The sequence below is a fragment of the Hipposideros armiger genome, unplaced genomic scaffold (genome assembly GCF_001890085.2).
Source record: "Hipposideros armiger isolate ML-2016 unplaced genomic scaffold, ASM189008v1 scaffold_253, whole genome shotgun sequence".
Lineage (NCBI taxonomy): Eukaryota > Metazoa > Chordata > Mammalia > Chiroptera > Hipposideridae > Hipposideros > Hipposideros armiger.
Genome location: NW_017731603.1, coordinates 2,565,251 through 2,582,471, shown reverse-complemented (window position 1 = coordinate 2,582,471; position 17,221 = coordinate 2,565,251). Strand labels below are relative to the sequence as shown.

At 37.3% G+C, this 17,221-nt stretch overlaps 2 protein-coding genes across 2 annotated transcripts; both read right to left on the bottom strand.

The window, feature by feature from the left end:
- Positions 1-514: 514 nt before the first annotated feature.
- On the bottom strand, positions 515-1,342 carry LOC109390012 (olfactory receptor 5B2-like). The gene has a single exon (XM_019655991.1). The coding sequence runs from the start codon at positions 1,340-1,342 to the stop codon at positions 515-517; it is 828 nt and encodes a 275-aa protein (XP_019511536.1).
- Positions 1,343-8,778: 7,436 nt separating this feature from the next.
- LOC109390010 (olfactory receptor 5B3-like) lies at positions 8,779-9,717 on the bottom strand. Its single transcript, XM_019655989.1, has one exon. The coding sequence runs from the start codon at positions 9,715-9,717 to the stop codon at positions 8,779-8,781; it is 939 nt and encodes a 312-aa protein (XP_019511534.1).
- Positions 9,718-17,221: the final 7,504 nt, after the last annotated feature.

The following is a 17,221-nucleotide window of genomic DNA, read 5'->3' as shown; positions in this document are numbered from 1 at the left end:
TTTATGTCCTACTACCTGACATGGCCATGAGCATTGAGTTAGTACATGGAGCAGATCTAAGAGGGATGAAATAACTTTTTGTAGAGACTATGTCATTAAGAAGAAACCTAGAGAAAGTTTTGTCTTCTCAACAACCTCTTGAATGTACTTTTTTTTTAAGATTTATTTTTGGATTTGGGGGAGGAGAACAGTGTTGGGGAATTTGGGGAGGGGAAACAACCAAGTTGTTGTCCTTCAGTCTTAGTTGTGGAGGGCGCAGCAAGCTCAGCTCCAAGTCCAGTCACACTGCTTAGCTCAAGGTGCCCAGTTCAGTCTTTAGTTGGGGGTGGGCATAGCCCACCATTCAAACTGGCAGCCTTGTTGCTCTCACCAGCTGAGCCCTCCTGCCACCTGTTGGCAGCTCAGTGGCAGCTCAGCTCATGGCACAGCATCACTGGCCCATGTGGGAATTGAACCGGTGACCATGTTGCTCAGAGCTCGCACTCTTGGGCAAGATCTTAACCAACTGAGCCACTCAGCCGGCTCTGAATGCACTCTTGACTTCTCTGTTCCTCAGGCTGTAGACCATAGGGTTCAACATGGGGATGAGCATAGTATAGAACACAGATGCAATCTTGTCTGTGTCCATGGAGTGACTGGAGCTGGGCTGTAAGTACATGATGATGACAGTCCCATAAAATATGGAAACTGCAACAAGATGAGAAGCACAGGTAGATAAAGCCTTCTGATATCCCTCACCTGTGTGCATCTTCAAAACAGTAATAAATATGAAATAGTAGGAAATCAATATAACAAGAAGTGCAAAAAATACATTAAAGCTTGAGAGGAGAACAAGAATTAGCTCATTAATGTCTTTATTTGAGAGAGCAAGAGTCATGAGTGCTGGAATATCACAGAAAAAGTGATGGATCGCATTGGACATACAAAAAGAGAGACAGAATGTGTCTTCAATGTTAATAGAAGCATTCAGAAAGCCAAGGACATAAGAGCCTATGACCAGACATGCACACACCCCTGCTGTCATGGTGGTGGTGTGGTGCAGGGGTTTGCACACTGCTGCAAAGCAGTCATAAGCCATTGAGGACAAGAGGTAACTTTCCACAGTGGCAAAGGCGACAAAAAAGAACATCTGAGCAGAACCCCGAATGTAGGAAATGATCTTGTCTCCTATTAGAAACCCAGCCATGACCTTGGGAGTGATTGTTGAGGAGGAACCAAAGTCCACCAGAGACAGGTTACTGAGGAAAAAGTACATGGGAGTGTGGAGACGAGAGTCCAGCAGGATCAACACGATCAAACCCAGGTTCCCAATCAGAGTGATGAGGTAGATGAGGGTGAACATTATAAAGAGAGGAACCTGCAGTCCTGGGACACTGGTTAGTCCTAACAGGATGAATTCTTTCACCTGTGTAGTCTCCTTGGATGTGATGTGAGAATCATGAGGTATTCTGTAGCAAAACAAAGTAAAGGAACACATTAGTTAACAAAAACCAGCTGTGTAGAAATTGAAACGTGCAAGTGTTATTTTATTAGAGCAATAACTTGTTCTTCAATATTCTCCATTTCTAAAGCATAGCCGTGAGAACACAATTTAGTGATAACTTATTTATACAGTGATAGACTTTTGAAGAGAAAAGATATTTTCAGATTATCTTCCTCACTTCTTGATTTTTTACAAGAATAAACTGAGTTGCAGGAAGGGCTGATGAGTTGTCCCAGTTTACAAGCCTGGAATGAATCCATCTTCTAAATTAGATTTTTTTATTCTTCTAACAGCTTACACTTACACTATAGTGCTCACATGCCAGGTACTTTATATGTATATATTCATTTAATCCTCTCATCAATTTATTAAATTGATTAGTTATTTTCCATATATATATTGATATAAATAATTAATTGATAGAAATAATTTGTATATGGTAACTTAGCAACAGAGAGATTTATTGAGTAATTTATTCAATGTTACATAGGTATTAATGGACAAAGCCAAGGCTTAGACCCAATCAGAGAGGTTGCCAACCTAAATGCTGTTAATAAATTTAAATTAATTTTAATTTCATTCAATTTACATTCTGTCGTCTCTATTGTACTGAACTTAATTCATAGAGTAGCATAGTTAGGTAATTTGCAAATAAATGTATAGTAGATGCCGTGGTCTAAATGCAGCATTAGAGGCATGTACAGTCAACAAAGCCAATTCTGAAGAGGAGTTGTAGCACTGTGTGTAAAAGCTTTGGCTCTGAGAAAACATGTGTATGTATTCACATATCAGCCCTACCATTTACTACCTAGGAAACATTGGTCCTAACTTCTGTTAAACCAAAAACAAACAAAAAACAAAAACCTTCCACAGCTGAAAGTCTTTTTGTAAGTAAGGTTTTACTAAGCCAAAATGCTAGTGAAAATCAAGACTCATCTTGAGGCTTGGAGTCTAAACCACCAGTAGACTGGCTAGGTAGAAAAGACCACATGTCTATCATCCCAGAGTTTTGTCAGCAGTTTTTATACATCAAGTAGTGGGGAGAGGGAAGAAATAATAGTCTGAAAGAATTTATATGAGCTACAGGTGAAGGGGTGGGAGAAGGTGAAGCGGGGCCAGTTCTGGGATAGGCACAGGGTTCAAATAAAGAAATATCTGCTCTTTTTCTTGTTTTTTTTTTTAGATAATAAATGTTTATTGAAGTCTTTAAGTTGCTATGTTTTGGAGTGATATGTTACACAGCAATAGATAACTAATACATTGCCCTGTTATGGGTTGACTTGTGTCTCCCAAAAATTGATGTGGAAGTCCTAACCCCCAGTATCTCAGGATGTGACATTATTTGGAACTAGATTGTTGCAGGTGTAATTAATGAAGAAGAGGTCCTACTGGAGTAGAGAAAGCCCCATATCCAATATGACTATTGGCAAGAAATGTCTGCTCTTGTAGATTGACTGTGAGCAGCAGTCTAGAGAACCTGCATGTAAACAACAAGCAGAGGCTCCTGGAATTAGATGGTGCCTGACTAAAATAATCTGCGGAAATAGCCACCTGGAAATTAACCCGAAATTCCAACAGGCAGTGGGAGGAATTTGCGCAGCTGTTTGTTAACTGGCCAGCAGCCGTTAACAGACTAACAGTCTGTCTTTCACTCTCCAGCCACTAGAATTTAATTTAGAAGATCTCAGAATTTTCTCCTTGTCACTTAACTTCACTCATTTTATCTATCAGCAAAATGAAGATGGTGTTGGGATCTACCTCCAGGGGTTATTGTAAGAGTTAAAAGAAATGATGCATGAAAACTGCACAATGTGTGTGTTAAGTGGTAAGTACAATCCTGATGAGTACTTGCTATAATGTTATTATTAGTATAGACCATGGTCCCTCTGTTGGTTTAGGGAAGTCAGGTGACAGATGCAGGTGGGTGGGTTTTAAAGTCTAGTAGCCCTAATCTTCAAATTGCCTTTTCCTACATAATTCCCACTCAGATGTTTTGTTCTCATCTGTGTTTGTCATTCTGTTCTCATGGCTGTGTCAATCATTTTGCAGGATAACATAGGGATCTTCACATCCTCTTTTTCTCAGTATCTTTCTTGAGATCCACATTTTAGCTTGTGTTGAAGTACTCCCCTTACACTCATTCTTACTGTCATTCCTATTAACACTTAGCTGGATCACAGATATTGAGGTATTAAGAGGTGAAAAATTGTGGTTTGGGAATTGATGCTAATCTGTAGATCTATTCAAGAGAAAGCAGAAATCTTGTACTTTTATTTGCAGCCTTTTGAAAGATATTTGTTCTTTGGTAACCACTATTCTCTACTATCTTCTTCCTGGTCCCTAAACACATTATTTTACTTGTCTGAACCTTAAATTATTTATATTTGTCAACCTCACCCACTAATAATATACTAAGATATCACACATATATCAATTGATATAAATATATCTCCTGAGGTTAGTAACAGCTTAAACTTATTGATCATGTATAGTTTGTCTCATAGATGAAGAGGTATATATATATATAGAGAGAGATAGATAGATAGATAGATAGATAGATAGATACTACATGACACTGATAATGATAGATGATAGATAGATAGATAGATAGATAGATAGATAGATAGAAATAACAGAGGAGGAAGGGATTAGATTGTGTATGTACACACACATGTACATGTAATCTAATCTAGTTAAGACAATGGAGGATTTGAGAGGTTATGTACCTTTTAAAAATTCCCCACCTTTTTCATGCTATTTAAGATACAAAGCCATGTCTAACTGATCCTAATACCTGTGCCTTTAATCACTGCATTGTCAGATTTTCTAGATGCTCAAGTAATAAAAGGGTGAGATTGTGGGGAAATGATAATGAAAATAGAGTAAGATTCTTGGTAACTGCATGATGATCCTCTTGGAACCGAAAGAAGTGTCATTTCACCCAGTTTGGTTACCTATCCTTTCAATGACAGGTCAACACATAGTAAACAGGAGGAATTTATCAATTACTCAATCAGAGTATCATCTATCAGAGGCTTTTGCTATTTAAGGAAAGCAGCATGGAATTTTGTAAGTATCACTCTACTCCCTGCTTATTAAAGTGTTTTGCATTTGAATCCTATATTTATGCCATATATTTAAGAAAAAGTGTTCAAACAACCAGATATGAGCTCAAAAACTCACAGAAGGTGTAGCTTCCCTACTGCTTCTGCATCAATTACATTTTTTACTCTAAGTATATATTGAATATAGAAGCTTACCTTGCTCTTAAAAAAAAGGGAAAGACAATCCTGAATTGTGAGTCTGAAATCAGAAACACAGCCCTAGCAGACTGTATAAATAATATAGGAGAAATTCTCTCTTCTGAACTAATCAAAAGGTTCCAATGTCCTTGAAGCATAAAAAGATGGAAAAAAAGATCATTGACATGGAGCTAGGAAGTCTGGGTTTAAGTATTGCATCTACTATGGATTTTTCTGTGTACTCAGAAAATTATTTATCTTCTGTTGACCTCAGTTTTCTTATTTGTGATATAGCAATAAAAAAGTAATCTCTTCTACATATTTTACAGAACCATTTCTGTAACTAGCAGGTGAGGGTGGATTTATAAAAGAACTCAGTAAGGGTTTAACTTTTTGACATGAATCAATTTAATTTTTATCTTAGGGTGATTTCCTTGACTGTGGTTGTAGATTCATGGCAAGTACTCAGTTTGGGGAGAAAATGGTGTATACTAATGGTATATACTAAAAGAATACTAAAAGAATTAACATTCACTTCAATAAATGATGACCAAATGGGCTCTGTAATGTCATACAGAATCATATAAAATTTCAGAGTCTAATGAATGAGAACAAGGAGAAAATTGTACAGGCATGGAACTCTCAGGGGAACAGGGCCCCAGTTAGAGCAATCCCTTCTCCTCATCCCACCTGCACAGGAAGGCAACAATTCAACTGTGCACAAGGACATAATTTGTTAGGTTGAGTAGCACACACATACATTTTCAGTCTTGCTGTCTTCTCTTTTTCCCCCCATTAAAAAAATTAAAGTGCCTTTTACATACATCAAGAGTGGTTTTCTTTAATTTATATTTATTGTAATTTTTTATATTTGAAATATATTTCTAAAAACTCATTTTTGTTTTTTATCTGCCACATTTTAAAAATTAGTTTATTGAGGTGATAATTGTTAGCAAAGTTACATAGATTTCAGGTGTACAATTCTGTAATACATCGTCTATATATCACATTGTGTGTTCACCACCCAAAGTCAGTTCTCTTTCTATCACCATATTATGCTTTCCTCCTTTACATTCTTTTAGGTGTTATTACCAAATATAAGATTACTAGACTTTTTAAGAAATTGATAAATAATAGCCATTATTTTCTTCCTGAGTTTACAAAGAAGAGACAAATATGACATGTGTATCAGAGAAATGGAGATTAAATACTGCCTTAATTTTGAAGGATCAATTTGAAACTTTGGTTCAGATCTGTACGCAGATGTGTTTCTTCTCTCCTCCAAATACCTCCAAAAAAAGCACAATGTTGATGGCGCTCTACCAATTCCCTTGGTAGTCATTGTCCCTGTAGAGACCAATGCTTCTAATGAAAAATAGGAAAAGATTCTGCAATTGTTAGACCAAAGATTTATTTTACTACAAATAATATGCTTAGTCGTTGTGTGGGCTATTTAATTAGTCTGGAAGCAGCCATCACTAAATGTCATAAGAATAATAATGAAAAATACCCAGATTCCTCATCTTTCTGGTGGTACAACTCCGAGTCATATTTTATTTTTAAAATTTTTTTTTATTTTTTAATTGAAGTTTATTGGGGTGACAATGGATAGTAAACTTACATAAGTTTCAAGTGTACAATTCTGTAATACATCATCTATGTAGCACATTGTGCGTTCACCAACCGGAGCCAGAAAGAAGCCCACATAAATATGGACAGATAATTTTTGGCAAAGAAGCCAAAAACACAGTGGAGAAAAGAGAGCCTCTTCAATAAATGGTGCTGGGAGAATTGGAAAGCCACGTGCAAAAGAATGAAACTAGACTGCTATCTGTCACCGTGTACCAAAATTAACTCAAAATGGATCAAAGACCTAAACATAAGACCTGAAACAATAAACTGCATAGAAGAAAACATAGATACTAAACTTATAGACCTTGGGTTCAAAAAGGATTTTATAAGTTTGACCTCAAAGGCAAGGGAAGTGAAAGCTAAAATAAATGAATGGAACTATATCAAACTAAAAACCTTCTGCACAGAAAAAGAAACCATCGACAAAATAAAGAGGCAACCAACCAAATGGGAGCAGATTTTTGCAAACAACGCCTCCAATAAGGAGCTAATATCCAAAATATAAGGAGCTCATACAACTCAACAACAAAAAAACAAACAATCCAATTAAAAAATGAGCAGAGGACCTGAACAGACATTTCTCCATAGAGGACATGCTGATGGCCAATAGACATATGAAAAGATGCTCAACATCATTAATCATCAGAGAAATGAGAATAAAAGCCACAATGAGATATCACCTCATACCAGTTAGAATGGCTGTCATCAACAAGACAAATAATAACAAGTGCTAGAGAGGCTGTGGAGAAAGAGGAACCATCTTACACTGTTGGTGGGAATGCAGATTGGTGCAGCTGCTATGGAAGGCAGTGTGGAGGTTCCTCAAAAAATTAAGAATAGAATTGCCATATGACTCAGCAATCCCTCTACTGGGTACCCAAAAAGTCTGAAAGGATTTATCTGTAAAGATTTATGTGTTTCAGTGTTCATTGCAGCTTTATTTACAGTTGCCAAAACATGGAAACAATCAAAGTGTCCCTTGAGAGATGATTGGGTAAAGAAGATGTGGTATATATACACAATGGAATACTACTCTGCCATAAGAAAAGATGAAATAGTGCCATTTGCAACAACATGGGTGGATGTTGAGATGATAATGCTAAGCGACATAAGTCAGACAGAAAAAGTCGAGAACCATATGATTTCACTGATATGTGGGGTATAAAACTGAAAGCAAAAAAAGAACAAGACAAACAAACAAAGAAACAAAGACTCACTGACACAGACAATAGTTTAGTGGTCATCAGAGGGTAAGGGGGAGAGGGGTGGTAGATGAGGGTAAATGGGGTCAAATATATGGTGATGGAAAGAGAACTGACTCTGGATGGTGAACACATAATGTGATTTATAGGTGATGTATTACAAAATTGTACACTTGAAACCTATGTAATTTTACTAACCATTGTCACTCCAATAAATTTTAATTAATAAATATTTTAGCAAAGCAGAAAGTTAGCTGTGCTTCTTGAAATGCACTAGATATCTATCTAGAAGCTTTATATTATGAATGATACACTATAATCATCAGTTGTTTAAAGATTCAACATACCAATACAGTTGAACTCAAAAATTAATTATTTTATTTATTAATTTAAGAAATATTTCTTGAGAATCTAATATAAAATAGACCCCCATTTAGGTACTGTGGAACATGTTGTCAGCAAAACAGAAAATCTACTGCTTTCATGGAATCTAAATTTTAGTTGGGAAAGACAGAGATAAACAAGTGAACAAATAAATACACAATAGGTTCATAAGGACTATGAAGAATAACACAGAGTGAATAACAGGGTACATGGGAATTTTATAAAGGTGGCTAGGAAAGAAATCTATAATAGAGTAACATTTAGCACTGACCTTAATGGAGTAAGAGAACATTTCACACAAAGAGGAACAAGTACAAATGTCCTGAGGCAGGAACATGTTTGGAGTTGGCAATTTATAAAAATAAAAAAAGGAAGAAAATCAGTGTGAATGAAGCAGGGCAAAAGAACTGGGAGCAACAAAAGATCATTTAAGTCAACAAAAATAAACACGTAATATCAGCATTAACAATTTCAAAGCATTTCCAGAAGCAACATGTAGAATATTATTGGTTTCTACTCCAATAGGTAGGTTTCCTCATGGGGCACGCATGCACCATGTTCATGCACTTGTGGCCCTATTTTGTTTGTATTTGCACTGAGATGGTAGAAAAATTGCATGTTATAATAAGTGAATAAACCAATATCCTTAATAAGATTTTTGACAAGTGGGCCCCAAGACATCTTAGCATTCTTGTTCAGGTATTACTTTTTGGGACACAATGTTTACTTTTTCAGGATGAGAATCTTTAGAATAGGCAAGGATATCACTTCAGAAACTTAATTTCACTGTGGCCTTAATGAAACTAGGTTACTGCACCTTGTACAATGTTAAAAATCATAATCCCAGGGATAATTTTGCCTCCAAAACAACCTTTACGAGAGCCCTCTTGACCTCCTTGTTCCTCAGGCTGTAGACCATAGGGTTCAACATGGGGATGATCATAGCATAAAACACAGAGGTTATTTTGTCTGTGTCCATGGAATGGCTGGAGCTGGGTTGTAGGTACATGAAGATAGCAGTTCCATAGAAGATGGAGACTGCAGTGAGGTGGGAGGCACAAGTGGATAGAGCCTTCTGATATCCTGCAGATGAGTGCATCTTTAGGATGGTGAGAAATATAAATGTGTAGGATATCAAAATAACCAGAAGAGCCAAAAAGATATTGAAGCCCACTACATAAACAAGAACCAGCTCACTAACATGTCTACCAGAGCAAGACAGAACCATGACTGCTGGAATATCACAGAAAAAGTGATGCACCAGATTGGACTCACAGAAAGAGAGAGTGAAAGTGTCCCCAGTGTGGATGGAGGCATTCAGGAAACCACAGACATAGCAGCCTATGGCTAGTCGTGCACACATACTTGTCGTCATGGTGGTGGTGTAGTGCAGGGGTTTGCACACTGCTGTGTAGCGATCATAGGCCATTGAGGCCAAGAGGAAACTTTCCACAGTGGCAAAATCTGCAACAAAGAACATCTGAGCAGCGCACGCATTGTAGGAGATGACCTTGTCTCCCATAAGGAAGCCAGCCATGACCTTGGGAGTGACAGCTGAGGAGTAACCAAAGTCCACCAGAGACAGGTTACTGAGGAAAAAGTACATGGGAGTGTGGAGACGAGAGTCCAGCAGGATCAACACGATCATCCCCAGGTTCCCAACCAGAGTGATGAGGTAAATGAGGGTAAATATTACAAAGAGGGGGACCTGCAGGTCTGGGTCATTGGTTAGTCCGAGGAGGATGAACTCTGTCACTTCTGTACTATTCTTCATCAATGCTGAGCATCACAAAATGCTCCCTGGCTATGAGGAGAAACACAGTGATAAACAAAGAAACTTGAAAAGTGTACATTCAGTATGTATTTTATTATAGCAATAACTTGTGTTTTGAAATTCTTCAGATAAAAATGGGCTTGACAACAAAACTGAGTGCATTAATTATGTGCAGATTTACGTAGTGTTGAATCTGAAGGATCTTCATGGACCATCTTCTCAAATTTAAAATGTATACGTTTGTAAATTGAGATATGGAAAATTAAATAACTTGATGAGTGACTTGTTCAGAGTGAATATATGTGCCAATTCCCTTTTCCCAAGCCTAGTAAAAGCATATACTTGCATGTTGCTCACCTACTAGAAACAGCTCCAGACACTTTAAATGTATATTCATTATATCCTCTTAAGAACATTGAGTTTGTTTTGTTAGTACATTTATTTAAATTATTGTGCACAAGAGGTTGAGTAATCTTTTATATTCAAACATGTGTGACTAGACAAGCCATGCTTTGGATCCAAGCCAACCTTTCAACCCACACTGAGTGGTTCCTAAGTCCAATGGTCTTAATTGTATTTAAATCCAATTGAATTTAACTCAATTTACAATTACTCTTTGTCTCCATTGGCCCAAACTCAGTGCTTGGGGTTTTACAGTGAACTAACTGACACACACACACACACACACACACACACACACACACACACATACATACATACAGTAGATGTGGTAGGGTAATTGGAGCAGTAAGAACACATACAACCAACACAGACAAGTCTGGACACCCTTGTCTTGTTCCTGATTTTAAGGGGAATGCTTTTAACTTTACTCCAATGAGTATGATGTTAGCTGTGGGTTTGTCCTAAATGGCCTTTATTATGTTGAAATATGTTTCCTCTATTCCCACTTTGCTGGGAGTTGTATTTATTTATTTATTGTTTTATCATAAATGGGTGCTGGATTTGAGAGGCAATTCTAAAGAGAAGGCAAAGCATTGGGTATAGAGTGTGGGTTCTGGGGTGAGGTGCATATCAGCCCTAATGTTTACTACCTAGGAATCATTCATCCTAACCTAACTCACCTGAACCTCATGTACTCATCTGCATAATTAAGATAATAATGAGATCTGTTTTATTTATAGTATTATTGTGAGAATTAAATAAAATAACACATTAAAATACCAATAAAATGCTGGATGTTTGGCACAATTGGATGAATGTTAGCTATAATATTTCTATTAGGATGGGATGATTGTCTCTATGTTGGTCTGGAAAAATGGATGGTAACCTGCAGCTTTCAGATGTGCATGAGTTTTGAAGTCTTGCCATCTTCCATTGAATTTGCCTTTTCTCACACATTAGATGACTGAGATTTTTTTTTGTCTCTAGTGTTATCTCAGTGTGTCTTTCCTTATACTATTGGATGCTCCTGCAATTCCATGTGAGCCATTCTTTTGTTTTCTCTCTTTCTTAAAGCCAATCCATGTTTTTACTTAAAATAGCCCCCTCTCCTTAAATTCACTCTTTCTCACATTATGTCATATCATAGCAGAATCAGGGAGATCAGTGTTGAAAGTTCCATGTTTATGAGCTGTCTTGAGCCTGTGGATCTATTTTGGAGGCAAGTACTATGTTCTAAAACATTTTCTTTGACTCTGTTCTTGTGCAGGAACAGTATTTTAAATCTTTTATTTCAATTTGAAAGACATACATCTCCTGCTAACTACTAATATTTACCTCCTAAAACTTTTGCAACTTCACTTAACAAGCCTATCTCCATGATAACATTATGTTTGCCAACCTTAACACACACAACCACTTTTACCATGCAGTACAGTCTATAACCAATAAGGACTTTTGTGTGTGTGTGTGTGTGTGTGTGTGTGTAAGGTAGGTAGTATTATTATTCCTACTTTACCATTAAGGAAATTGAGAATTTGAGAAGTTATGTGATTCTCTAAAATTACATAGCTAGTACAAGAGAGAGTCAAGATTCAAGAGTTAAATCCACTTTTCATCTCATCAAAACTATGTTTGTAGCCATTCACTGCAACATGCATAGATGAGCTAATAATTAGAAGCATGATACTATGGGGAAAGGTTTACAATGCAGTTTGGATCTTGTTAATTCATATTAGACATTTTTGTAGTGTAAGGATCATCTCTATCCTTTGCTCTTTTTTTGTTTAATTATTTTTGTGTTTTTTTGTTTGTTTGCTTTTTACCTCCAATGAGAGGGCCCATATTGGGTGAGCAAGATAAAATTATCACTTGATCAATCAGAGAATCATTATGCCATTTTCAAAAGAAATTTAAACAATGTTTTATGAGTTTCAGGTTTACAGAGCATCGTAGCTATATTTTTTATTCCTATCTGTGGAAAAGCAGATGTTGGAAGTTTTGACATTTATACCCCAATCTTACCTCAGTGTTGTAGAAGAACATTGAAATTATCTGAGCTATTTCTATTCTGAAATAACTCAAAATAGGTACAGCTGCCCCACTGATTTTGCATGAATTATAGCCATCACTAAAAATGTTTATGCAATATAGATGCTTACCTGTGTGCTGGGAGAGCAGGAACAGTCAATTAGGAACAGTGAGTCTGAACTCAGAACATCAGCTGTAGAATATGCACAAATACTATTAGAGGAGCCCTGTCTCAGGCAGTGGTCATAAGGTTCCAAGGTGGCTGAGGCAGGGAGAAATGGAGGAGAGAACGTTAACATGGTTCTGTGTCTGAGCCAACCGGGCATTCTCTCTGTGCCCTTAGAGGCGTCACTTACCTCCTCCTCATAAACATAATCATATTACCTCTGTCACACAATTCACAGGACCGTGTCTGTAAATAAACAGTAAGAGAAAATCTGTAAAACATCTCCATGAGAGATTCTCATTTTAACATCAATTCACGTAATTTTTATGTTGGGGTGTTTCCCCTGACCATGGTTGCAGGCTCATACCAAACCCTGGGATAAGGTCGCTGTGTACTAACAAGTACTACATTCAGATGAACAGATGATCAGCCAATGGTTTCAGCGTGCAGACTGGTCCCTCTACAATGATGTAACGTTGAGTCTTAGTGGAATTTCAGAGGCTAAAGCATGGGCATGTGGGGAGAATTATAGAAACATGGAGCTCTCTGGGAATTTTCCCTGTGAGAGCATCCACAGGTCCTCACCCCACTTTCCCAAGAAAGAAGCAATTACACTGCCTGTGGGGACATGCTGATTATTTTCATTGTACACATGTTTTTGTATTACTTGTTTTTTTCTTATTTTTGCCCTTTTATAATTAATGTATAATTTTCATACAGTAGTATTAACAATTTTAGTGTATAGTTCTAAGAATTTTTTTGAATTTTTGGTCAAGTAATCACTATCACCTAAGCAAATTTCTATGAGCTTGTTTTGGTAAACACCTTCTCCCACCCACTTCCCCTGGCAAGCAATAAATTGTTTTGTCCAAATAATTTTGCCTTTGTAAGAATGTCCTTAATTTTAATCCTAGAATATATGCAAGTTGAGTCTGTAATCTTTCACTTGGCACTTTAGGTCCACCCACATTGTTACCTGTGTCATACTGGAATATTTTTTACTGTAGAGCAGTATTCTATTAAGTTACAGATTGTCTATTCTAGTCTGTAGTTGAGGGATGTTTGTGTTGGGTCCAGTGTTTGGAAATTACAAACAAAGCTCATATAAACATTTGCCTAAACATTTTTGTGTAAACATAGGTTTTCATGTCATTTTGTTAAATATCTAGGAGTTGGATTGCTTGGTCATATGGCAAGTATGTGTTTATTTGAATGAGAAACTGCCAAACTGTTTTCTGAAGTAGCTCTACCATTTTGATTTCCCACCAGCAATCCACTCAAATTGATTTACATATTTATCATTATTACATATTTTAAAGTTTTTAAATGTAATTTAGCTTTCATTTCATTTCATTTTTGCTTTTTCTCAAAGACACCTCAAGAAGTCTCCTTAGCAAATCTTTTCTTAAAACACCCACCTAATTAACCATCACAGTTCTGCATTAGGAAAGTTTTTCTCCAACAAAGGATGTAGATTTATTCCTTCCTTTAGACAGTTATCTCGAGCCCACATTTCTATGCTCACTTAACACATTACACTTTTATTAAAGCAGGTAAGAGTCATGGTTACCCGTGTGTTTTGGGCACACATTTGTACAATTCAAATTTGCTTCACATCATATTTGGGTAAGCAACTTTGCCTCTTCACACTTCAACTCTCTTCTATAGGGGGAAGAAAATAATTATATTGTCATCCTCATAGGATTTTCAAAATTATCACATGACATATATATCAAGTGTAGCACTAGTTGCATCACATATCAGGTGTTTCATAAGGTTAAGTATTAATATTTATTATTTATAGAAATTGATATTGCAGAGGTCATAAAAATAATGGAACTTAAACAATTGATCTGCTTACCCATGTGTGCTTGCCCCTGTTTCAGCTAGGGAGAGACCTCTAATAGTTCTAGGCAATGCACTGTGGGGAGAGTTGATATTTTGGTTGAAGCACACACACTACCCGTCAGTCATCTTTTCTCCTGCCATGATAATCATTAGGCTTATTGTTCGAGCAGGAACAGTTCTTCTTTTTCCGGAACACCTATAATGCACATATTGCACTATGGTTTCTCTTAAGTATTTAGGCTTTCCTTTTTTTTCCCCTCCCCTGCCTGGTAAAATAACCTGTTTTGAAGTTCATAGATTCTTTCTTCTTTTTTGATCAAGTCAGATTATAAAGGTCTTTACTGAATATTTTAGTTCAGTCATTGTATTCTTCAACTCCAGAATTTCTGTTTGTTTCTCATAGTTTCTGTTTCTGTGGTACTTCTCATTTTGTTTATATATCATGTCCTCATTTTGTTGAGTTGTCTATATGTGTTCTCTTGTAACTCACTGAGCTTCCTTAAGATAATTATTTTGATTTCCTTTTTTGGCAATTCACAGATCTCCATTTCTTTATGTTCAATTACTAATTCATTTTATTCTTTTGGTTGTATCATATTTCTTTAATTCTTTATGTTCCTTGTCGTTTCTGCCATGTGTGCATTTGAAGAAACACAGTAACTTCTCTCAAATTTCATGTACTGAATTAATAGGAAAAGTCACCAACCAGCTTAGCTACAGATTCTGGGAGTTTCTAAGCCCTTTTTTATGGAGTGTACACTCCACCCAGCTCTTTCTCTCCTGGAGGAGAAGTCTTATGTTTACACACTTGATTCAAATCTCACAGAACTGTGCTGGCTGCAGCAAAGCATTCATTCTTTCTCTCTAGCCCAGTGCAGTAGTAGGCCAGGCCATTGGATGCACACTGCACTCTTCTCCATTCCTCCTGGGTGAAGATCAAGGGTGTGCATCTTCTTCCAATATCCCAGAGCCATGTCAGTTGTATTAAACCACCTGCGTCTTTTCCTTAGGCAATGCACTGGGAGGCTGGGGATGTTGGATATACACTCCTCTGCTCTCCCTTCTTCCCATGGGTGAAGTTTCAGGATTGTGTGACTTTTCCTAATCTTACAGAACCACACTGGCTGCTGCAAACTGCCTGTCCCATTTCCCTAGGGCAGTGTAGTGACAGTCCAAGGACTTTAGATGAATGATCCTGACAAGAAAAACCACTCTGAGATGTTCTAAATTAAAACTGCAGTGGCCAGAGAGTGAAAGAGACAGAACAGTTAGCCTTTACATAGCTGTGGTCCAGCTCTGACAAAACCCTGCTCACGTTCCTGTATGTCTGAAGGAATTTAGGATTCATTTCCAGGTGGCTATTTCTGTGATTATCCAAAAGCGAGAATAGCCAGGTGCCATGGAACCCGGGAAACCTCCACTTGTTGTTTATACATGAACTTTATGGACTCTGCACCTTCCCTAGCCCAGCCTTGCTTCACCTTCTCCCATTCCCTTTGTCTATAGCTAATGTAAATCCTTTCCGAATGGCTTACATCTCTCTCTTCCCTGTTTCATGTATACAAATGCTTGTAAAACTCCTGGATGATGACCATGTTGTCTTTTCTATCTAGCCATGCTGCTGGTGGTTTAGACTTCATGCCCCAAGACTGGTCTTCTTTTTTTGCTATTAATGATCTAATTAACCCAAGCTGTGGAAGTTACAATTTTTTGTCTAACACTCCCTTCTCTCTTTTCCCTTGAGGGAGAAGTCACAAGCCAAGGCTTTCTCTCTCAGATCTGAGCTGTCCCTTTTTGAAGAAGGCTCTGACATGAGTAAAATGAAATTATTTTTTTTATCTGTTTCAATATGGTTATTTCACTTTTGTGCTCATCTTAGGTAATGCAGCTTCTTAACTGTATTTTAGACCTCTCATAAAGGAATTTTGGTCCATGTATTGTTGCTAAGTTGGTGTATCTATGGGGAAGTGAGGGCTGGGACTTCCTATTCTCAGTATTGCTGAGGTCACTCTAGCAAATCACTTTAATAGAATGAAGGAAAATCTTCTATGGGTGGTGAACACACAATGCACTATGTAGATGGTGTATTATAGAAATGTACACTTGAAATGTATATAATTTCATGAACCAATGTCACCCCAATAAATTTAATTTTAAAAGACACATATGTTCATCTCATTAATTCATAAAAAGCATTGAAAAATTTTACATGCTCTTCCAGTTTTTGGTTCTGCATATAAGGAGTTTTTAAGTCACTGCTCCACATCAGCCAGTGAAAAGCTGAACAGACTAATACAAATCAACAAGTTTTCTGGGATTCATAAGAGAGATGAGGCTACAGGGCAAAACACTGTCCCCAAGATTGGAGAAACAGACAGGTGAATACAGGGAGTCACGGCTTACATGAGGTGATATGAGCAGAAAATGCCAAGGGATCCATTGCCAGGGCAGGAGAACCTAAATTATATTGTTGGAGGCTCTGAGTGGAAAACTCTGAGAATTAATGGCTCTGGGAGAACTAGTGATAGGAGGGTCTTCACAATTTTGTGAGTTTTACTTCCAGGAGCTCAATCAGGTTCTCACAGTAAATACTACAGAAAAATTCCCTTGGGCTTCTTCTGGAGTATGTGCAGTGGGGGAAAGAATCATTTTGAAATATGTCATAGTATTCAGATCATCTTAATGAGGTCTGCCCTCAGGAGAAACTAGTTAACCAGAGTATAACCTGCTGATGTGTTATCAGAGCCTTACTGACCTGGTAGAAAAAAAGAGCATCTAACCGCAGTCAGCTCTATCCTACCAAGTGGCGGAGGGAAATACCCAACTCCAGCCTATTCTAACAATTCTCTCCCACCTAAAGGAGGAGGAAAACATGGAGAAACACTTGTGAGTTTCACAGCACAGAGGCATGGGCTCACTGAAAGATAGACCTAACCATAGGACCACGCATTGCTTTTCCTCCTCCACACCTCATAGAACATAGCTTAAGGACTATTTATAGCATCTCCTTCCCTTTTACCTGGTTCATCATGTCTGGCTATCAAGAAAAAATTACAGGGT

Excerpts from the sequence above, each read along its gene's own strand:
- LOC109390010 (XM_019655989.1), bottom strand. The coding sequence starts at position 9,717 with ATGAAGAATAGTACAGAAGTGACAGAGTTCATCCTCCTCGGACTAACC.
- LOC109390012 (XM_019655991.1), bottom strand. The coding sequence starts at position 1,342 with ATGTTCACCCTCATCTACCTCATCACTCTGATTGGGAACCTGGGTTTG.